The sequence below is a fragment of the Lycorma delicatula genome, chromosome 12 (genome assembly GCF_047948215.1).
Source record: "Lycorma delicatula isolate Av1 chromosome 12, ASM4794821v1, whole genome shotgun sequence".
NCBI classification, from domain to species: Eukaryota; Metazoa; Arthropoda; class Insecta; order Hemiptera; family Fulgoridae; genus Lycorma; species Lycorma delicatula.
The window spans coordinates 713,994-737,893 of NC_134466.1; the positions used below are offsets into that span (position 1 = coordinate 713,994).

Below are 23,900 nucleotides of genomic sequence, written 5' to 3' on the forward strand. Positions count from 1 at the left end.
TGTAGGATGTAGAGGGTATACTGAAATGAAACGACTAGTACTAGATAGGGAATCTTGGAGAGCTGCATCAAACCAGTCAAATGACTGAAGACAAAAAAAAATATATATATAAACTAAATAAGTTAGAAAATTATCCAGATTAATAGAAAATTTTCTAATGCAATTCATTAAATCAACAACCAAAAACAAAGCAGAAAACCTCAACGTTTCGTAGAAGATATAGGACTTTATCAAGACTTTTGAAATGCGGTGCTATAGGAGAATGTTAAAAATCAGGTAGGTGGATAAAGTAATAAATGAAGAGGTGTTGCGGCAAATAGACGAAGAAAGAAGCGTTTGGAAAAATATAGTTTAAAGAAGAGACACACTTATAGGTTACATATTAAAGCATACTGGAATATTATTAAATTAGAGGGTCAGGTAGAAGGAAAAAATTGTGTAGGCAGGAATAACGTTTGGAATATGTAAAACAAATTGTTAAGGATGTAGGATGTAGAGGGTATACCGAAATGAAACGACTAGCACTAGATATGGAATCTTGGAGAGCTGCATCAAACCAGTCAAATGACTGAAGACAAAAAAAAATGTTTTTTAAACCGATGAAGCACGATTCCATTTATCAGGGTATATGAATATACAGAACTCAATTTATGATCTGCCAACAACCCACATGAGGTTCCTTTACGTGACCAAACGACTGGAGTTTGGATTCCAATATCCAGAAAGAGAGTAGTGTCCCGATATTCATTACAGAATCAATAGATTCAGCTCGTTATTGTGACTCATTCACTAGTATATTAATAAGAGTTAGGTAATCGAGGACGATATTAATAACTCTTGGATTTAACAAAACACTGTAATCGCTCATACAGCTAGCAAATCCATGAAGTTACTGCAAAAGGTTTTCAAAGATCGAATCATTTCTAAGGGGTTATTTCTCCGGACTTAAGCCTACCGGATTTTTACTTCTGGGATTATGCAAAAGTAATGATTTATCGAAGAAACCCCTATAGCCTCCAGGAACTTCACACTGTTATTCGTAATTTCATCAAGAATATTCCATACGAACAAGTGAGAATCTTCGAGAACAATCTGACGCTTGCAGGCGTTTATGAGCAGAATGCTTATCAGGATGGTTTCCATCAATTATTGTAAGGTATGTCGATGTTCCTATTGTGTTAGTGCACAATCTTTTAAACGTAATGTTTTATAGACAACACTGCTGTGTTGCAAGTTCTTAGTGGCTAGCGCATTATATTTATTGATTACTAATCCACGACTTCAGAACCGTTGTCAAAGATTTCCTTTACTATATTATTATTTATTTTTAGGGGTGATGTTGAAACAATTGAAAGGGTTGCTTATGAATATTGTGAGGATGCATTTCATCAAGGGATAGTTTATGCCGAAGTCAGATATTCACCGCATAAAAGCGCTGGAATTCCGTTATACAATCAATTAGGAGAAAAAGGTAAACATTAATTTTTATTAATATAGTATTTACAATATTTTTAGCAAATATCTCTTTCAAGGAAGTCTCAGAGAAAGGAGTGATCTGCCAGATTAATGTAATCAAATCACTTAAAAGCGAGGTAGTTAGAATTTATTACTGATCTAATCAAATTACCATTATTTTCTTTAAAGATATTTTTTGTAATAATATTTTTCGAGGAATCAGTAGCATTGACCTGACAGGAATATCGGATGATCGGTTAAATATATCTCTGGATAAACGTCCGAGACGTTACCACTACTCCATTTCTACTACCACTACTCTCTCTCTCTCTCTCTCTCTCTCTCTATATATATATATACATATATTTATACAGGTGATTCAGGAGGATAGGGCAATATTTTTACAACTCATTCTAGAGACTAAAAATAAGAAAAAAGTTCATATAAACATAGGTCCGAACACGCTTCGTTAGCGAGTTATACAGGATGAAAGATTTCGCCCGAGTTTCAGTTCCACCGGGTAAATTAAGGCTTTCTGAAATTCTGGGAAGGTCAATTAAGGGGCGAATTCAATTGTTTCTTATGGTTTTTGAGCTGGGAAATCGAAAAAAATAGATCCCAGAACTGTATCTCTCTTAGTTTCTAAGATATCTCATGTAAAACACCAAAAATAGGATCAAAAAACACATTTTTTTTTACTTTTGACGTACAATAACGTTGTTAAATTGGCAATAAATCATACATTTTTTAAACATAAATTGTTGAGAATTTAATTATAAGAAGATTGATGTAAATAATGTCAACAGACAACAAATAAAATTTTAAACATGTCGACTTTTATTAGTTTTCTCGAATGAGATCTGCAGTCCCACTTTTTCTGCATTTTCTTTAAGTATCTCGAGCTGCTGTTTGACAACAATCTTCTCATCATCGGTCAATATTGCCAGATCATCCGCAAATGCGAGGTATGGTATGTAAAGGTTGTTTTTGGGAAAGCCCAGCCGGATTGGTTTCCAAAACTCACATTCCTTAAGTTCCTTCTCCCATTCTTCCATAACCTTGTCAAGGACAACACTAAACAACATCGGAGAAACTCCATCACCCTGTCTCACACCTGTATGAATGTCGAAGGGTTCTGAGATTTCTCCCATAAATTTAACTTTAGACTTTGTGTCTGGTAGTGTTTTTTTTATGAATTCTAGGGTTTTAGAATCTAGTCCCATTTCTTCCAAAATTTGGAATAGTGAGGACCTATCTATCGAATCGTAGGCCTTTTTGAAGTCTACAAATGTGCATACTAGGGGTTTCTGTCTTAGGGCTCGTATTTTGAGAATAGTTTTCAGGTTAAAAATTTGTTTCAGGCATGACCTATTTGGTCTGAAACCTGCTTGATATTCTGCTAATTTAGGTTCTAATTGCTTTTGTGTTCTATCCAAGAGACACCCTGATAGAATTTTGTATGTGACCGGTACAAGAGAGATCCCTCTATAGTTATTTTTTTCTGATTTGTTGCCTTTTTTATGCAATGGGTGGATTAGAGCAATCTTCCAATCATTCAGAAATTTTTCAGTTTGCCATATGTTTTGGATTATTTCTGTAATTTGTTTGAGTGAATTTGGGCCTAAATTTTTCAGAAATTCAGTTATAATTCCATCTTCCCCTGATGATTTGTTGTTTTTAATATAATATTATTTGTACTATTATTTTTTTATTTATTTATACTTGTTTAACACTTTCAGCACCAGGCATATATGGCAGTGTTATTGCAGTAGCCTACGATAGATTTCCCATTTTCTTTTCACCAGACCATGTGTATCAATGATATAAACAGTCACAGTTTCATCCCAGGCTGTGTGTATTATATTGTCTCACATGTGTTGTCCAAGTTGAGAAGGTTGTGTATCAATATTCTGCATGCTAGCAATGATTTGTGTGGGTTAATGTGTAGGTCTGAGCTAGGGTAAAAGTTTTATGCCTTTGGGTTGTAAGATTTAACACATCGGTAGCCCTGTCAGCTACACAAAATCAGCTGACTTTTTGAGTCCATGTATTTAGCATTGCTAGTAAAATTTTGTGGTTATGATTGTTGTTTTGTAGCTTGTGTGTTGCTGTTAATGCAAATAATCGATAATGAATTCTGAAGACATTATGGACTTCTTAAATAATAATAGCGATAGTGACTCGAGTTAATTTGCCGATATCTCAGACTCTGATGACCCAATATTTGATATTAACGATGCTGAAAGCGAGTCTTGTGATTTAGAAAGTGAATGTGATGTTTTTGAACAGTTTGAACTTTCTGAGAGAGATGTTAGCAACTCTTCTAATTTTCAATCTAAAACCTCAAAATAATACACAGGAACCACCAAATATAATTCCAGCTGACCATCAACTTGTACAAATTAATAAAAGAGGAAAGTGTGTATTGTGTTATGCACATTTTGCTAAAATATTTGATAGAAATACTGCTGCTAAAAAGACACCGCAAGTTATCTTGTGAGGAAAAATTTATGTGTATACAGTGTTTTTTAAAATCTATAAGTGTATAAAGAAGCGGTGAACTTCACATTGTAAATACCAGAAATAATTGACTAAAGTAACACTTATACTTTAGAATAGTTAGGCCTACAGCATTTCTTAATAATTTGTATTTTTTTATATCAGCAGTCTACTGCCAATTATAGTAGAAACAATAACTAATAAAGTAACTTCTAAGCGCTTTAGGGTAACTTATAATTTGTATTTTTCAAAGAATCAGTCGACTACCGATCATAAACAGTGAAAATAATAGTTTGAAGTAAAATACTGTATGTTACGTTTTGTTGATACGTCATGGTACATTGATAGGCCTATAATATTGCTTGTTATTTAATAATTTGTTTTTCTTGAGAAGCAGTGAACTTTAGACTATAAACGGTGAAAGTAATAGAATAAAAAAACTTAAAACTTTAGGATAGTTGGCCTTTGTCATTTGTTGTATCATTAATTAGTTGTATCGGTTTTTGTATTTTTACATTAGGGAAGAATATTAAACATAATTGTATTGCAGAAACCAGTATACTTATGTTCTTAAATTTACAAGTACTCTGCTATATTTGTGGACCATTTACCAATTTTTCTCCACAGACCACATGTATATATTTTATACACGCATTAAAACTGGACTTAAATTGATTAAAATGCAATTTTAAGTACATCAAACTACTTAACTTAGATCAGTATTGCTTGTTTTTGAAAAAAATTTGCTTAGGTCCAGGGTAAATTTTTTAAGATTATGAGCTGGTCTGGTGAACTGGGTCTCATTTGTATAATATGTATACACATGGTCCACATAAAAGTCTTACTGTGTATAATAACTATACACATGGCACTGAAAGTGTTAAATATTTTTATATTTTGTTTTATTTTTTTACATGTTATCATTTTTTGTAAACTATAACATTTTTAGTAGTGGGGATTTTGGATTTTATTAGATTAGGTGGTGGGGAGTTAATAAGTGTTTGCTGGTGTGGTTTTTTGTCATTTGTGGTTTGTCTTGATAAAGTCCTACATCTTCTACGAAACGTCGAGGTTTTCTGCTTTGTTTTTGGTTGTTGATTTAATGAATTGCATTAGAAAATTTTCTATTAATCTGGATAATTTTCTAACTTATTTAGTTTATATATATATTTTTTTTTTTGTCTTCAGTCATTTGACTGGTTTGATACAGCTCTCCAAGATTCCCTATCTAGTGCTAGTCGTTTCATTTCAGTATACCCTCTACATCCTACATCCACAACGATTTGTTTTACATATTCCAAACGTGGCCTGCCTACACAATTTTTTCCTTCTACCTGTCCTTCCAATATTAAAGCGACTACTCCAGGATGCCTTAGTATGTGGACTATAAGTCTGTCTCTTCTTTTAACTATATTTTTCCAAACGCTTCTTTCTTCATCTATTTGTTGCAATACCTCTTCATTTGTCGTTTTATCCACCCATCTGATTTTTAACATTCTCCTATAGCACCGCATTTCAAAAGCTTCTAATCTTTTCTTCTCAGATACTCTGATCGTCCAAGTTTCACTTCCATATAAAGCGACACTCCAAACATATAATTTAAAAAATCTTTTCGTGACGTTTAAATTAATTTTTGATGTAAACAAATTATATTTCTTACTGAAGGCTCGTTTAGCTTGTGCTATTCAGCATTTTATATCGCTCTTGCTTCGTCCATCTTTAGTAATTCTACTTCCCAAATAACAAAATTCTTCTACCTCCATAATCTTTTCTCCTCCTATTTTCACATTCAGCGGTCCATCTTTGTTATTTCTACTACATTTCATTACTTTTGTTTTGTTCTTGTTTATTTTCACCCGATAGTTCTTGTGTAGGACTTCATCTATGCCGTTCATTGTTTCTTCTAAATCCTTTTTACTCTCGGCTAAAATTACTATATCTTCAGCAAATCGTAGCATCTTTATCTTTTCACCTTGTACTGTTACTCCGAAACTAAATTGTTCTTTAACATCATTAACTGCTAGTTCCATGTAAAGATTATATTATATATATATATATATATATATAAATAAAGGATGTGCTAATTTTCTCAATTATTTTGGAGATTATGAGGCACAATAAGATTACAATTTTTTTTTTTATATTCCTAATACTATTTATTAATTGTAAAGAATAAATTAAATTTCAATTATATAAAATTCTATGTTGTATTTTAAAGCTCTGGAAGCGGTAGTTGAAGCAGTAATAAGAGGATTTAAAAAGGGTTACGATAAATTTGGAATAAATGTTAAAACATTATTGACAATTTTCTATGGCTGGACCGGCTCAGAGAATGTCAGTGAAGAGGTATTGAGGCTATGCCAGAAATATGACGATGTAGTCGGATTTGATGTGTGTACTAAACAACCTTCTGATGGAGTAACTGGTATGGATTATTTTTTCTTTATATTTTCATATAAAATAATTTTTTACTGTAGTTTTGTATAAAGCACTTTTTATAACGGTAGCTTTTAAGAACAATCCCAATGTAAAACGTACGATATAAGCTTCCCCACGAAATAAAAATTGTTAAGGATGAACTTGAAATATTATTTTTAACAGATTTCAAAAAACAGGTTACATATTCGATATATTTTTTATGTTTTTTTTTTCGCACGTAACTTTTCCCTTATTTCGATTGAAATAAATCTTGTTGCAATCGACGCAGATGCTTTTCTCAGTGGTACCATAATATTGAAAAACGTTTTTAGACATAAAAAATCAGTCTGAAAATTGACAAAAATCTTTTTTTCGCTGTCCGGCGAGTAGGTAGGGACAGTGGGAATCCTGCCTGATATTCTATTTGTATGCGTCACATTAGATGATATTATATGGAGGTCAGGTTATGAGTTTTTTCTACAAAAGATATGTATCGCCGTTAATAAAATCATCAAAAATCGATGTATCTCGTCTCAAACCTTTCAAACCTGATATATAAAAATATATCATCGGTAGACCATTACATGGTCTTTTGCGGTCTCTCGCAAGATGGACAACTAAATTCATTCGTAATACTTGTAACACTGTTGATGTGTCATTAGTAGAGACCGAATTATATGCGTTTGCATATTAAGCCATTTCACCGGCTATTGCATATTTTCCTTAAAAATCTAGTGGTGATTATGCATATTTTCGCTATATTTACAATATTTTTCGGTAGGATACCTTGTTAATAAATGAAATCTTACGTTGTATCCGGCCAAACCGATTATCCGCACCGCTCTTAGCAACTGCGCGTCTATTGTTCTGGGAGGATAATATTATTATGAGCTAAGTAAAACATAGTCTCGCGCTAGACAAGGACGAACGATACCATTCTGCGTCGCGCACGACTACTGCAGTACTCCTCCCCCTAGGCAATTAAATTTACGTAGGTTATTATTGACGCGCTCATTGCATCAGTTTAATTTTTTATTTATTTGTGCAAAGTTTAATGTGTACCATGCTTCCCGAAAAAAGTGTCTCTTCGAGGATAGCTGACTATCTTGAAACATTTACATACGACGGAAATGTGTTATATTATCGAGTTTGCGAGAAAAATATTTCGTGCACAAAAAAGGTTTCAAACAAACCAGCATGTTAAGACAACCCGCCGGGTTGGTCTAGTGGTGAACGCGTCTTCCCATATCAGCTGATTTGGAAGTCGAGAGTTCCAGCGTTTAAGTCCTAGTAAAGCCAGCTATTTTTACACGAACTGGAATACCAGAACGTGGATACCGGTGTTCTTTGGTGGTCGGATTTCAATTAACCACACATCTCAGAAATGGTCGAACTGAGAATGTACAAGACTACACTTCATTTACACTCATACATATCATCCTCTGAAGAATTATCTTAACGGTAGTTACCGGAGGCTAAACAGGAAAAAAGAGAAAGAAAGAGAGCACGTCAAGACAAATCTTTATAAAGCAGGATTGCAAAAGAAAGGCCCACAAAATCACCTTATAACAGCGCCAGTAGTACTTCCAAAGGTAAACAGAAACACTACTTTAGAATGGATTTATGTGAAGCATTGCTTATAAGTAATATTCCTCTTCACGAACTTATAAATCCTACCTGCAAAGATTTTCTGCAAAAATATTGTTTAAATCAAAATATACCAGATGAATCAACATCGCGTAAAAATTATATACCGACAATTTACCTACATGTTCTGGAAGAAATATGCAATGAACTCAAGGATTATTTGGACTTCAGCTGACGGAGTTACCAACATTTATGGTCTTTACATTGCGAATGTAATTTTTGGAGCAATAAAACTACAGCCTTCTTCCTATTTGGTGGCCTGCCAAGACCTTGAAAAGACAAATCGTTCTACGATCTCCAGATTTGTGAATGAAAAAATATTTGCTGAATCTTCTACAGATGAAAGAGTGTTTACATTTTTCTCAGATCCTGCTCCCTATATGATCAAATCAGCCAAAGTCCTCCAAGTATTTTATCTTAGTTAAATTCATGCGACATGCTTTGCTCACGAAGTACATCTACTCGCTGAAAAAGTACGATCCACATTTTTGAATGTGGTGAAACTGATTTCATCAACAAAGAAAGTGTTTCTTAAGGCACTTGCTCGCAATAAGGCCTATAAAGAAAAACTGCCAAATGTGTCTTTACTTACCGAACCGGTGGTAACTCGATGGGGAACGTAGATTGAACCCGTAGTGTTTTACAATGAAGATTTCGAGGCCATTAAAGGTGTAATAAACGACTTTGACAGTGTAAAGGCTATGGCAGTTTGTCAGTCCAAGAAAGCATTTAACGATTTAACGATTCTAGTATTAAAAAAAAACAGCAGGTTTGATCAGCACTCATTTTTTCTACATACCTGCTAGTTATAGAAAGCTTGAAACTCAAAGTTTGGAGTTGTAATCTTGTGATCTGGCGTTCTTTTGCAATCCTGTGATATAAAGACTTGTCTTGAAATGCTGGTCTATTTGAAATCTTTTTGCGCACGAAATATTTTTATCGCAAACTCGATAATATAAAACATTTCCGTCGTATGTAATTTATTCAGTTAATGAATACAGAACAATTAGTTTAACTAGTCATGCATCAAAAATCTTAACTAGAATTCTATACAGAAGAATTGAGAGGAGAGTGGAGGAAGTGTTAGGAGAAGACCAATTTGGTTTCAGGAAAAGTATAGGGACAAGGGAAGCAATTTTAGGCCTCACATTAATAGTAGAAGGAAGATTAAAGAAAAACAAACCGACATACTTGGCGTTTATAGACCTAGAAAAGGCATTCGATAACGTAGACTGGAATAAAATGTTCAGCATTTTAAAAAAATTAGGGTTCAAATACAGAGATAGAAGAACAATTGCTAACATGTACAGGAACCAAACAGCAACAGTAGCAATTGAAGAACATAAGAAAGAAGCCATAATAAGAAAGGGAGTCCGACAAGGATGTTCTCTATCTCCGTTACTTTTTAATCTTTACATGGAACTAGCAGTTAATGATGTTAAAGAACAATTTAGATTCGGAGTAACAGTACAAGGTGAAAAGATAAAGATGCTACGATTTGCTGATGATATAGTAATTCTAGCCGAGAATAAAAAGGATTTAGAAGAAACAATGAACGGCATAGATGAAGTCCTACGCAAGAACTATCGCGTGAAAATAAACAAGAACAAAACAAAAGTAATGAAATGTAGTAGAAATAACAAAGATGGACCGCTGAATGTGAAAATAGGAGGAGAAAAGATTATGGAGGTAGAAGAATTTTGTTATTTGGGAAGTAGAATTACTAAAGATGGACGAAGCAGGAGCGATATAAAATGCCGAATAGCACAAGCTAAACGAGCCTTCAGTAAGAAATATAAGTTGTTTACATCAAAAATTAATTTAAATGTCAGGAAAAGATTTTTGAAAGTGTATGTTTGGAGTGTCGCTTTATATGGAAGTGAAACTTGGACAATCGGAGTATCTGAGAAGAAAAGGTTAGAAGCTTTTGAAATGTGGTGCTATAGGAGAATGTTAAAAATCAGATGGGTGGATAAAGTGACAAATGAGGAGGTATTGCGGCAAATAGATGAAGAAAGAAGCATTTGGAAAAATATAGTTAAAAGAAGAGACAGACTTATAGGCCACATACTAAGGCATCCTGGAATAGTCACTTTAATTTTGGAAGGACAGGTAGAAGGGAAAAATTGTGTAGGCAGGCCACGTTTGGAATATGTAAAACAAATTGTTAGGGATGTAGGATGTAGAGGGTATACTGAAATGAAACGACTAGCACTAGATAGGGAATCTTGGAGAGCTGCATCAAACCAGTCAAATGACTGAAGACAAAAAAAAAAAAAACAGAAAATCATGGGATAATTATTTAAAAAAAAAAATTGCACCGACATCAAAATGAGCTAAGAAGTAAGAAAAAATTCCGTTCACATAATTAATTCCTGGACGCTCTTTTGAGTCGGCGCTAAAATACGTGATCATATTTATGTGGTACTTGAATAGATGACGTACATAAAAATACGTAATAATAGGAAACGGAAAAGCAGAATCAAAGCGGACAATAATATGAGTTCTGCTGATATAAAATAGTTATTGGTTTTTATGAAGTATACGTATTATAGAATAAATTTATATTTTATTTAGAAATTAATTTTGTAAAAGCAGGAACCGATTCAAAAAATGTCTAAGGAATTAAGTATATGGATGAAATTTTTTCTTACATTTTACCGCGTTTTGATATAGGTTCCATTTTTCTAAAAATAATTATTAAAAAATGAACCGGCAAGTAATGAAAATGTTGAAATAGTAACATTTGAAAAAGAGTTCAAGAAATATTTGTTGAATTAGAACGTTTTAAATTGTGATCTAATGGTAAAATATTAAAATTAAAGATTTATTAGAACCGACAAAACTCATTCCCAGTGATCTACAAGATTTTTACAAATTTTTATAAAAAACAGAAGGACGAAATTTTACAACTAATTTGGAAAGTTTTGATAAGAATATCGATTTGAATGTTTCAATATAAACTCTAAATTTATTACTCAAAATAATTTTTTTTTTATAATAAAAATATTTTAGTCTCAGAAAAATGAAATATTTTTCACTTATTAAAAAATAAATTAATTTTATTTTCCTTAAAATGTTTTACAAAATAATTTTAGTTTTTATAAATAATGTCATGCATCAAAAATCTTAACTAGAATTCTATACAGAAGAATAGAGACGAGAGTGGATGAAGTGTTAGGAGAAGACCGATTTGGTTTCAGGAAAAGTAAAGGGACAAGGGAAGCAATTTTAGGTCTCAGATTAATAGTAGAAGGAAGATTAAAGAAAAACAAACCGACATACTTGGCGTTTATAGACCTAGAAAAGGCATTCGATAACGTAGACTGGAATAAAATGTTCAGCATTTTAAACAAAAATTACGGTTCAAATGTAGAGATAGAAGAACGATTGCTAACATTTACAGGAACCAAACAGCAACAGTAATAATAGAAGAACATGGAATGGAATGGAATGGAATGCAAAGTTGGCAGGAGTCTATTACTCCCTACTTTATCGCAGAACCTGGACAGAGTCCCTTGCTGCTGGACCTTTCTAATCGGGCTTGTTTTTTTTAAAGGGTTAATTTTAAATAGCGGGTCTAATTTTTACAAGTTTTGTTTATTATTATTTAGTGTTTTAAGGACGGATTTAATTGCATTCCAATTCCGTTGTTAAACCAGCGTTATCGAACCCATTTTACGGGCCGACCGCGGAAGGCTAGGCTTATAAAGCCTGTCCTCCCGACGTAATTCCCCTTCAGACCGTCCACTGAAGTCCTTTCGGTGCTAACTCTTTAATAGGCTAGCAGGAATACGCCACAACGGGGCACTAGCTATAAGGAGGGAGCAATGCGTCCCCTTTTCCGGGGGAGTCGCAATTGCTGGGTTATTTTATCTTATTGTAAGTTTTGAAAAGGAGAGGATGTTTAGAAGCTCTTCATCCGCTTCTGGTATGGCTGCCCTTCAGGACGCTAGAAGAACATAAGAAAGAAGCCGTAATAAGAAAGGGTATAAGTTTGGTTGGGCCCTGACACGGCCCAACCAAAATTGAGAAAGGACCCCCCTCCCTGACGGAGCCTGGAGAACATGATATTTAACCGTAAAGGAATTGCTTAATTGCAACCTAATACGAGGTTCTATTTTATTTCTAACGACCTTTATTTCTAAATGCGGGTAGTACTTTTGTTTAATTCTATTACTGATTTATATTTTAAGTGTGTTTTTATATTTATTATTTTCTTTATAATTACTGGTTTTTTTTTTTAACAATCGAAATGCAAATTTATATTTCAATTGTTTATTAACATAAACGATTCTTAATTTTGCACTTATCTTTTCATTTCAATTACTGTTTATCATATATGGTTTTAATTTTTTTTTTTTAAAGAGGAAGCTCCAGTGGATGAAAAATTAACAAAAACGTTTGAAGAAGCACGGAAAACTGGTATCCATACAACAATACATGCAGGAGAAGCAAGCGGACCAACGGCTATTAAAAGAGTAATAAAAAAAATACATATATTTTAATTGTAAAATGTATACAGAGTGATTCAGGAGGATAGGGTAATACTTTGACAACTCATTCTAGAGGCTAAAAATAAGAAAAAAGTTCATACAAACATATGTCCGAAAACGCTTCGTTACCGAGTTATACAGAGTGAAAGATTTCGCCCGAGTTTCTGTTCCTCCGGGTAAATTAAGGCTTTCTGAAATTCTGGGAAGGTCAATTAAGGGGAAAATTCAATCGTTTCGTATGGTTTTTGAGCTGGGAAATCGAAAAAAAGGTTCCAGAACTGTATCTCTTAGTTTCTAAGATATCCCGTGTAAAACGTCAAAAATAGGGTCAAAAACACATTTTTTTTTACGTTTGACGTACAATAACGTTGTTAAATTTGCAATAAATCGTACATTTTGTAAACGTAAATTGTAGAGAATTTAATTATAAGAAGATTGATGTAAATAATGTCAACAGAAAAGAAATATAATTCTAAACGACTCTTATTAACAACAAAACCGACGAAAACTTAGTAGAAAATGAAACAAAAAAGAAAACAGATGTGTCTAGTAGGTACAATAATTTTAGACCTACGGAAAACAAGTTGGCAACACTGATTTTTTATATCACAATTTGTTTAAATAGTACTCATTGTTGTCGGTTAATTGTGGTAATGTGTTATATAATCGTTCGCTGATTAATCGTGTTTACAGTATTACGTCGAATTCTTATCGTAAAAATTTCAGAAAACTGTTAAGAAGTGTAATTTTGTATTCATTTTACAGCGCATAAAAATCAAGTCTGTTAAAAAAAGGGAAATTCTGTTTAGTTTTGCTTTCAAAAATGCCGCGTATCTTCACTAATGCCGAATATGCCGACATGATTTTCATCTATGGATTTTGTAATGGAAGTGCTGCGGCAGCGGTTACGGAATATCTACACAGGTATCCTGGTCGTGTTGTACCAAATCGTAAAGAATTTATTAGAATTTTTAATAATCTTCGTGATAACGGTACACTTCCCAGCGCTCATATTTCATTTGAAAGACAAGCAAATCGTGCTGATGAAGGTGAAAACATTCTGCAGATGGTTCAACGTAGTCCGGCAACAAGCATACGATTAATTGCAACACGGCTTAATATTTCACAAAGTAGAGTATTGCCCTATCCTCCTGAATCACTCTGTATAAACATATCTAAAGCTGGAAGTGGTGAACTAATATAAATTACTCCTTCCTTTTGTGTGTAGTAGGGTCTTCTCTTTGTAAAAACCAATAGTAGTTGCTCATCACCGATTTATCCAGTCCGCCTCGGTAACGCTGTTCCATTTGTAATATATCTTGGTGGAAGCTTTCTCCCTGCTCCTTTCTCTCAGCACCCAAATTTTGTGGGAAGATGAGCATTCAAACAAATTTATTTTTTATGACATTCGGCAGACTAAATTTTTACACGGATTTGAATACTAAATCGTAGATACCGGTGTTCTTTGGTGGTCGGGTTTCAATTAACCACACATCTTAGGTATGGTCGAACTGAGAATGTACAAGACTACACTTCATTTACACTCATACATATCATCCTCTGAAGTATTATCTAAACGGTAATTACCGGAGACTAAACAGGAAAAATAAGAAGTTTTGTACTAAAAGATCAGTATGTTCTGCTTTGTTATTTCCAAGAAAACGATGAAATACATGTTTGAATCACTTATAAACTGGTCGACACAAATCAGCTGATTTTCAAAGTCCAGAGTTCTCAGATTCAAATCATAATAAAAATTAGTTAATTTTTTATTGATTTGAATAATTAGACCAGTGTACTTTGGTAAAATCTTAACTAGAATTCTATACAGAAGAATTGAGAGGAGAGTGGAAGAAGTGTTAGGAGAAGACCAATTTGGTTTCAGGAAAAGTATAGGGACAAGGGAAGCAATTTTAGGCCTCAGATTAATAGTAGAAGGAAGATTAAAGAAAAACAAACCAACATTGGCGTTAACCTAGGCGTTTATAAACCTAGAAAAGGCATTCGATAACGTAGACTGGAATAAAATGTTCAGCATTTTAAAAAAATTAGGGTTCAAATACAGAGATAGAAGAACAATTGCTAACATGTACAGGAACCAAACAGCAACAATAACAATTGAAGAACATAAGAAAGAAGCCCTAATAAGAAAGGGAGTCCGACAAGGATGTTCCCTATCTCCGTTACTTTTTTATCTTTACATGGATCTAGCAGTTAATGATGTTAAAGAACAATTTAGATTCGGAGTAACAGTACAAGGTGAAAAGATAAAGATGCTACGATTTGCTGATGATATAGTAATTCTAGCCGAGAATAAAAAGGATTTAGAAGAAACAATGAACGGCATAGATGAAGTCCTACGCAAAAACTATCGCATGAAAATAAACAAGAAGAAAATAAGTAATGAAATGTAGTGGAAATAACAAAGATGGACCGCTAAATGTGAAAATAGGAGGAGAAAAGATTATGGAGGTAGAAGAATTTTGTTATTTGGGAAGTAGAATTACTAAAGATGGACGAAGCAGGAGCGATATAAAATGCCGAATAGCACAAGCGAAACGAGCCTTCAGTAAGAAATATAATTTGTTTACATCAAAAATTAATTTTAAATGTCAGGAAAAGATTTTTGAAAGTATATGTTTGGAGTGTCGCTTTATATGGAAGTGAAACTTGGACGATCGGAGTATCTGAGAAGAAAAGATTAGAAGCTTTTGAAATGCGGTGCTATAGGAGAATGTTAAAAATCAGATGGGTGGATAAAGTGACAAATGAAGAGGTATTGCGGCAAATAGATGAAGAAAGAAGCATTTGGAAAAATATAGTTAAAGCCACATACTAAGGCATCCTGGAATAGTTGCTTTAATATTGGAAGGACAGATAAAAGGAAAAAATTGTGTAGGCAGGCCACGTTTGGAATATGTAAAACAAATTGTTAGGAATGTAGGATGTAGAGGGTATTCTGAAATGAAACGACTAGCACTAGATAGGGAATCTTGGAGAGCTGCATCAAACCAGTCAAATGACTGTAGACAAAAAAAAAAAAACTTTGGTAGTTGAGGTTCAATTAACTATACGTCTCAGGAATGGTCAGACTCAGTCTGTACAAGAGTACCTCATTTACATGTCATAAATATCATCCTCATTTCATTTGGTCAGTGGGGGGGTTGCTTATTATTCACTAGTTGAAGTGATTGCAATGTAAACATTATGAACAATAATTTTTTTATTTATATTCAAAATAATAACTGATAAAAGATAATATGTTATCCATTTTATGATGAATAACGATCTGATATTAAACATATTTATGATTTGCCGTGTATCTGATTTTTGTAATTTGTTATTTCTGATAATATTTCAGGCCAAAGATCATTACAGGTGTGATAGAATCGGTCATGGTTATCATGTGATACAAGATCCAACACTGTACGCTCAATGTTTGAAAGATAATATACATTTTGAGTGTTGCCCATATTCAAGTCTACTAACTGGAGCTGTTCCTGGAAATGTTAAAAAACATCCAATTGTTCAGTAAATATTATATTAATCTTTTCTTATTTATAAATCTACTAACTTTTTTTTAATAATATTTATTATTATATATGTATTATTAATTATTTAGCATAGCGATTAATGCAAAGTTAATTAAACTAATGTAAGGAATTGAAATATCAACAATTTAACACTTTATAAATGATATACTTTTATATCGATTAAATCATTTTCAAGATCTGAAAGTAGTTCTTTTTCATTTATAAACTTTTCACTGGATATCATCCTGAGTAGTTTATAATTCTGTACAATAAATCTCCATAACACAAAATTCTGTGGATTGATGGATAAAGTTCTTTAAAATACCTAAATTTTATCTTAAAGAATATTTAATTTCTGGAATATAAAAATTTTTGTTGTTAGATATATTTGAGCCAATCAGTTTCAAATTGTTGTTCAGTGACTGGTGTGCTCTGTATCTTATCTTACAAGGAATTTATGCCGTATGGCTATCCAATATCTGGGCGGTTCTAAATTATTTTCTTTGTAAAATTATTTATCTCATACTGTAATTCTTCATAATTAGTTATCATCTTTTTTTCTCTATCCCTGACTTTTTTTTTGTCTTCAGTCATTTGACTGGTTTGATGCAGCTCTCCAAGATTCCCTATCTAGTGCTAATCATTTCATTTCGGTATACCCCCCACCATCCTATATCCCTGACAATTTGTTTTACATATTCCATACGTGGCCTGCCTACACAATTTTTCCCTTCTACCTGTCCTTCCAATATTAAAGCGACTATTCCAGGATGCCTTAGTATGTGGCCTATAAGTCTGTCTCTGATCGATATTAATCGAGTACAAAATAAGGATTTCTACAATAGTTTTTTTTTGTCTTCGTAATTTGACAACTTTGATGCAGCTCTCCAAGATTCCCTATCTAGGGCTAGTCGTTTCATTTCGGTATACCCCCTACATCCTACATCCCTAGCAATTTGTTTTACATATTCCAAATGTGCCTGCCTACACAATTTTTTTCCTTCTACCTGTCCTTCCAATATTAAAGCGACTACTCCAGTTTGCCTTAGTATGTGGACTATAAGAGTATACTCTTCTTTTAACTATATTTTTCCAAACGCTTCTTTCTTCATCTATTTGCCGCAATACCTCTTCATTTGTCACTTTATCCACCCGTCTGATTTTTAACATTCTCCTATAGCACCGCATTTCAAAAGCTTCTAATCTTTTCTTCTCAGATACTCCGATCGTCCAAGTTTCACTTCCATATAAAGCGACACTCCAAACATATACTTTCAAAAATCTTTTCCTGACGTTTAAATTAATTTTTGATGTAAACAAATTATATTTTTGACTGAAGGCTCGTTTCGGCTGTGTTATTCGGCATTTGATATCGCACCTGCTTTGTCCATCTTTAATAATTCTACTTCCCAAATAACAAAATTCTTCTACCTCCATAATCTTTTCTCCTCCTATTTTACATTCAATGGTCTTTGTTATTTCTACTATATTTCATTACGTTTTGTTCTTGTTTATTTTCATGTGGTAGTTCTTGTGAAGGACTTCATCCATGCTATTCATTGTTTCTTCTAAATCCTTTTTACTCTCAGCTAGAATTACTATATCATCAGCAAATCGTAGCAGCTTTATCTTTTCACCTTGTACTGTTACTCCAGATCTAAATTGTTCTTCAACATCATTAACTGCTAGTTCTATGTAAAGATTAAAATGTAACGGGGATAGGGAACATCCTTGTCGGACTCCCTTTCTTATTACAGCTTCTTTCTTACGTTCTTCGATTATTACGGTTGCTGTTTGGTTCCTGTAAATGTTATCAATCGTTTTACAGCTACCTCTGTATTTGAACCCTAATCTTTTTAAAATGCTGAACATTTTATTCCAGTCTACATTATCAAACGTTATCCCTGACTTATCTTCAAATTATTTTGGTTTCTGTTGGTTATAGATCCGTGATGAAAATGTCATGATCTATAAAGCTGATGTATCCTGAGAGTGATCTGGTAGGATAAAACTGCCCGTAGACTCTGATTTTTATATATTTTATGTAGTGATACTTTAATCGATTTTACTGTATAAATAACAGTAAGAAAAAACATAAACATAATATTGATGAACGAATTATGAAGGATTTATTGTGAGTAATGATGAAATTTTGGTGTAAGGAGAATGAAAAAAAAGTGAATAAAATGTATAATATATGTATTAAAACTAATTAGAGAGAGAAAGGAACTGAAAAAGAAAAAGGATGAAGTTAATAGATGAAATAAAGGTTAGAAACTACAAGGAATGAAGGTGAAAGGATGGATCAGGGATGAATAGACAGCTGTGGTATAAGGGACCTCCCATCAGGCAAATGTTAACGATGATGATGAGAGAGAGAAAGACTCACGGGTACACCAAAATGATAAATTAAAAAGATACTAAGATGTCAAGAGACAATGATTTAATGATACAACTGAGAGAAAATGATTAAAGTTAAAAAAACCCTGAATTTTTCTTTATTCTGTTCAGTGTTTACATTAAAATAATATTTTTATATTTTTATATTGCCCTCAAAATAATTTTCAATAGCACCTTCTGAATAATAATTTTTTATATTTAATTATTTACCCTAAAATTATTTCAAATAGCTATACTTAAATTGTTACATCTATTCTTTATCTTATAATTTATGTTTTTACATTTATAATTTATTTTTTAACAACATGATCTGTGTAATGTATTATTGCGTACCGATCACAATAAAAAAGTTATTTATTTATTTAATGGAGTAGGTTACCTGCTGGGTTAGTCTAGTGATTAAACTCATCATTGCAAAATAAGCTGATTTTTAAAGTTGAGAACTCTAAAGTTCTAGTCCATGTAAATGCAGTTGTTTATATATGGTGGATTTGAATAATAGACTGTGGATACCAGTGTTCTTTGGTGGTTGGGTTTCAATTAACGACACGTCTCAGGAATGGTTCACCTGAGTCTATTGAAGACTACAAGTTTACCGGTATTTTTACACACATCACAGCTACATCTGCAACTACATCAGGCTTGGCAATCCAGTAATTGTCATGCAATTGCTGATCTATATACACACACACACACACACACACACACTCAGATCCGGCAGTAGCTGGAAAACTGACTGGAGAAAACAAACAAACAAATGAATAAAGAAGTGGAAAAATATTATCCAAAGTAGCGATAGATGAAGAGATTTTTTTGATGCTTTATGGTCTAATATGCATAATCATATGAAAAAGAAAACCTGACAACAGATTTTAAAGATAAAATTAAAATGTTTCTGTTATTAATAAGTTTTCATAAGAAAAATTAATATTACAACTGCAGTCTATCCAATAGAAGAAAAACATGCCGAGTAAAAGATATTTTACTAAATTAAAAATTATTGACAAAAAGATTAGGTCACTTCAAGCGTTGGAGGTTGGCAGTTTAAGCCCAGACTGCATCGGTTAGGTTTTAATATTACCAATTTCTTGATATGGTCTCCCAACTCTATTCTCTTGATCATCTAACAACAAATTCTAGTGTTATATTTCCAGAGATGTAGTAAACACAATAGAGAAATTCTTTAATTAATAAATATTGTAAATTTAAAAAAAAATTAACCTTAGGTAATCAAGAAGATATAAATTCATCAACTATAATAAATTATAAATTAAATGAATTATCCCACAGGGACATTTCTCAATCTATAAGAAGGTTCTGGATTCAATTCCCATCAGGTTTAAAATAATTTACATGTAAAAAATGTATGATTCCCAACATAAAATGAAATTGGCTGAGCTTGAGATTTCATACTGTTATTATGTTGATTTTTGAAAGTATATGTTTGGAGCGTTGCTTTATATGGAAGTGAAACTTGGATGATCGGAGAACCTGAGAAGAAAAGATTAGAAGCTTTTGAAATGCGATGCTATAGGAGAATGTTAAAAATCAGACGGGTGGATAAAACGACAAATAGATGAAGAAAGAAGCGTTTTGAAAAATATACCTAAAAAAAGAGACATACTTATAGGCCACATATTAAGGCATCCTGGAATAGTTACTTTAATATTGGAGGGACAGGTAGGAGGAATAAATTGTTTAGGCAGGCAACGTTTGGAATATGTAAAACAAACTGTTAGGGATGAGGAGGTAGAAGGTATACCGAAATGAAACGACTAGCACTAGATAGGGAACCTTAGAGAGCTGCATCAAACCAGTCAAATGACTGAAGACAAAAAAACATTATGTTTAATTAAATAAATATATTATAAATACATTTATGTAAGTTTTTAGTTTGTTTATTTAACTGTATTCATGAATTATTTTTGTTTTTTTTATAGATTTGTTGAAGATAATGCTAATATATCTTTAAATTCTGATGATCCTACATTAACAGGGAAATGGTTATATGATGATTACATCTTAGCTAAAAGTTGGGGTTTGACAAATCAACAAATATACCAAGCTGTAAGTTTAATTATTATTATTGTCGTTGTTATTGTTTTTATTATTATTGTAATATCTATTAATGCTGGAACATGAATTAATTATTATGTCTATTAAGAATATTCTTTATCCAAATTTTGTTGAATTCACATTGGTAAATAACGTGAATTTCCCTCTAGTAAAAATCTACAGTACATTGAATATTGAATTTTATGATTTACAGGAACTAAATAAATAAATGATCTAAATGTATATATTTATAGCAATCCAGTAGATAAATGTATTTACAGGAATATCACTAGTATAAATAATAATAAATCAAATATATTTTGATATCACAGGCTCAGTTCGTTGAGTATTAGATATAGAATTATACTGTGGAGTATTTCTTATCTTATTTTAATTTAACAAGCTCAGAATTGTTCCATTAGATCTGTTAATTTTTTTATTGTTTGATTGAATTATATAGTGTTCCATAAGTCCCTAAATATCTATTTCAATGTTTTTTATTCATGGTCCTTAGATAAATGAATACCTTGTTCGGGTAATGAATGTACCTGTAATGTGTTACACCCATGGATCATCAGACTAAATTATGTTGTTAATTTTTTTATAGATTTTTGTATATTTTATATTTATATTTTTGTATATTTCTGATATAGATTTTTTGTCTTCAGTCATTTGACTGGTTTGATGCAGCTCTCCAGGATTCTCTATCTAGTGCTAGTCGTTTCATTTCGGTGTACCCCCTACATCCTACATCCCTCACAATTTGTTTTACATATTCCAAATGTGCCTGCCTACACAATTTTTTCCCTTCTACCTGTCCTTCCAATATTAAAGCGACTATTCCACGATGCCTTAATATGTGGCTTATAAGTCTGTCTCTTCGTTTAGGTATATTTTTCCAAACGCTTCTTTTTCATCTATTTGCCGCAACACCTCTTCCTTTGTCGCTTTATCCACCCATCTGATTTTTAACATTCTCCTATAGCACCGTATTTCAAAAGCTTCTAACCTTTTCTTCTCAGATACTCCAATCGTCCAAGTTTCACTTCCATTTAAAGCGACGCTCCAAACGTATACTTTCAAAAATCTTTTCTTGACAGTTAAATTAATTTTTGATGTAAATAAATTATATTTCTGACTGAAGGCTCGTTTCGCCTGTGCTATTCGGCATTTTATATCGCTCCTGCTTCGTCCATCTTTAGTAATTCTACTTCCCAAATAACAAAATTCTTCTACCTCATAATCTTTTCTCCTCCTATTTTTATATTCAGTGGTCCATCTTTGTTATTTCTGCTACATTTCATTACTTTCGTTTTGTTCTTGTTTATTTTCATGTGATAGTTCTTGTGTAGGACTTCATCTATGCTGTTCATTGTTTCTTCTAAATCCTTTTTACTCGGCTAGAATTACTATATCAGCAAATCATAGCATCTTTATCTTTGCACCTTGTATTGTTACTCCGAATCTAAATTGTTTTTTAACATCATTAACTGCTAGTTCCATGTAATGATTAAAAAGTACAGGGATAGGGAACATCCTTGTCGGACTCCCTTTCTTATTACAGCTTCTTTCTTATGTTCTTCAATTATTACTGTTGTTGTTTGGTTCCTGTAAATGTTAGCAATTGTTCTTCTATGTCTGTATTTGTCTGTATTTTTTTTTTTTTAAAATGCTGAACTTTTACATCATACAAATAAATCATGTTTTATACATTCTAACCCTTATTATCCGTTAATGATTTTATTTCCTACAATCCACATCATAAATGAATTGAATCATGTTGGATGCCTTGTATGTCACTGACTTCATTCTTTTTACAACACATTATTTTTAAACTTTATCTCTTCTCTAATTTATCTTAAAATCTTTTCATTTCATACGCTACTGACTGAACTAATTTTAAACATTTATGTATATCAGCACATTTCAGAAACTTCCAATCTATATTTTTCTAACTTCCTCATTATCCACATTTCGCAATCGTAAAATATTATACTCCATAAAAATATTATTAAAATTTAATTTTTCTTAAATGTTCATTTTATACCAACAGGTTTCTTTTTGTCCGCAAAAGTATTCGTGGGATATAAAAGTTATTTAATATCTTATTTGTGTTAATCATCCTTTATAATTTTATTAGAAATAAAAACAAGAACTTAAAAAAAAAGACTTGTAAAAGAAACAACATATCTTCGCGAAACAAAAAAATATCGACAAAGCAGCCACGAAAGTTAATTATGTTGTTTAACCAGTGTTTCTTAACCTGTGGAGTGCACCCCCATAGGGGGATGTGATAACACTATATGGGAGGTGCAAGCATATAAAAAAAAAATGATTAAAAAGATTTATTAATATACTGAAAGGAAAGCAAAACAAAATACATTCTGACATAATAAATAATAAAATACACATTTACATTGATATAATACACTTACAAATAGGATTATATCAGTAGTGCACAGCGTATTTAATAATTAACTTATCAATACTAAATTAAAAACAAGTTTAATAATTATTAGTGACTCCCTTGAGCCTGCATTGTAGAGAAACATTTTTCAAAGGAAGATTTAATATTAGAAATAGACTGTCTGAGTTCTTTTCCTATATTTAGCTGAGATCTGTATTTTTTCTTCAAAGCAGTCACTGCAGAAAATCCAGTTCCGCAAAGGTAGGATGTTGAAAATGGTAATATTATACAAAATACTCTTGTTTTCAATACGGAAAACTCATCATACATCTCTGCTCAAAATTCAATAAGTGATTTATTACTAAATTGTCTTTTGATTTCGCTACTTGCCATAGAGTCTATGAAGATTTCTTCTTCAGCAGTTGAGAGTCCTTTGGGAGTATTTTGAAACAGATCTCTAACCCACTCGTAACTTGGTACCAAGCTGTCATCACAAGAAAATATTTTTTTAAATTCTTTGCTGGTATGGCTAAATGATTTTTAATGGTTACAAAAACAACTTTCGCATGTTGTTCATCAGCCTTGTAAGTTTTAACACATTTGCAAACATTTCTATGTTTTTTGCTTTAAATTTATGCTCCACAATTCCAATTTTCTACAAAAACCATTAACTTTATTACTTGTATCCAACATATGTGTATTTACTCCTTGGAGTTGAAGATTCAAGGTATTTAATTTCTGGAATATGTTAACCAAGTAGCTCGATTCCATAAAAAATAAACCATCTCGAAACTTCTCGGTTTTCCTCTTCTAAAAAAATGGAGATTTCATTTTTTAGTTTATAAACAAGTTGAAAAAATTTCTCATGTGATAACCATCTTGCCTTGCAATAAAATAGTAACGCTGAATGTAGTGCACCCAATAAGGTTTCTTAAGTTTGTCAGTGATTGGTTGCTAGTTGTTATTTGTTGTGTCTATATTTAAATGTTA

General features: G+C 32.3%; 1 protein-coding gene across 2 annotated transcripts in view; it reads left to right on the forward strand.

Moving 5' to 3' along the window:
• Positions 1 to 23,900, forward strand: part of LOC142332954 (adenosine deaminase-like) — a 48,699-nt gene that overhangs the window by 23,301 nt on the left and 1,498 nt on the right. The window contains exons 4-8 of one of the 2 annotated variants that reach the window (XM_075379671.1): positions 1,332 to 1,471; positions 6,173 to 6,379; positions 12,388 to 12,500; positions 15,877 to 16,046; positions 20,389 to 20,515. In XM_075379671.1, the coding sequence (XP_075235786.1) occupies positions 1,332 to 1,471; positions 6,173 to 6,379; positions 12,388 to 12,500; positions 15,877 to 16,046; positions 20,389 to 20,515 (757 nt within the window). The remainder of the gene's footprint in view (positions 1 to 1,331; positions 1,472 to 6,172; positions 6,380 to 12,387; positions 12,501 to 15,876; positions 16,047 to 20,388; positions 20,516 to 23,900) is intronic. The other variant, XM_075379672.1, reaches the window with a different exon arrangement.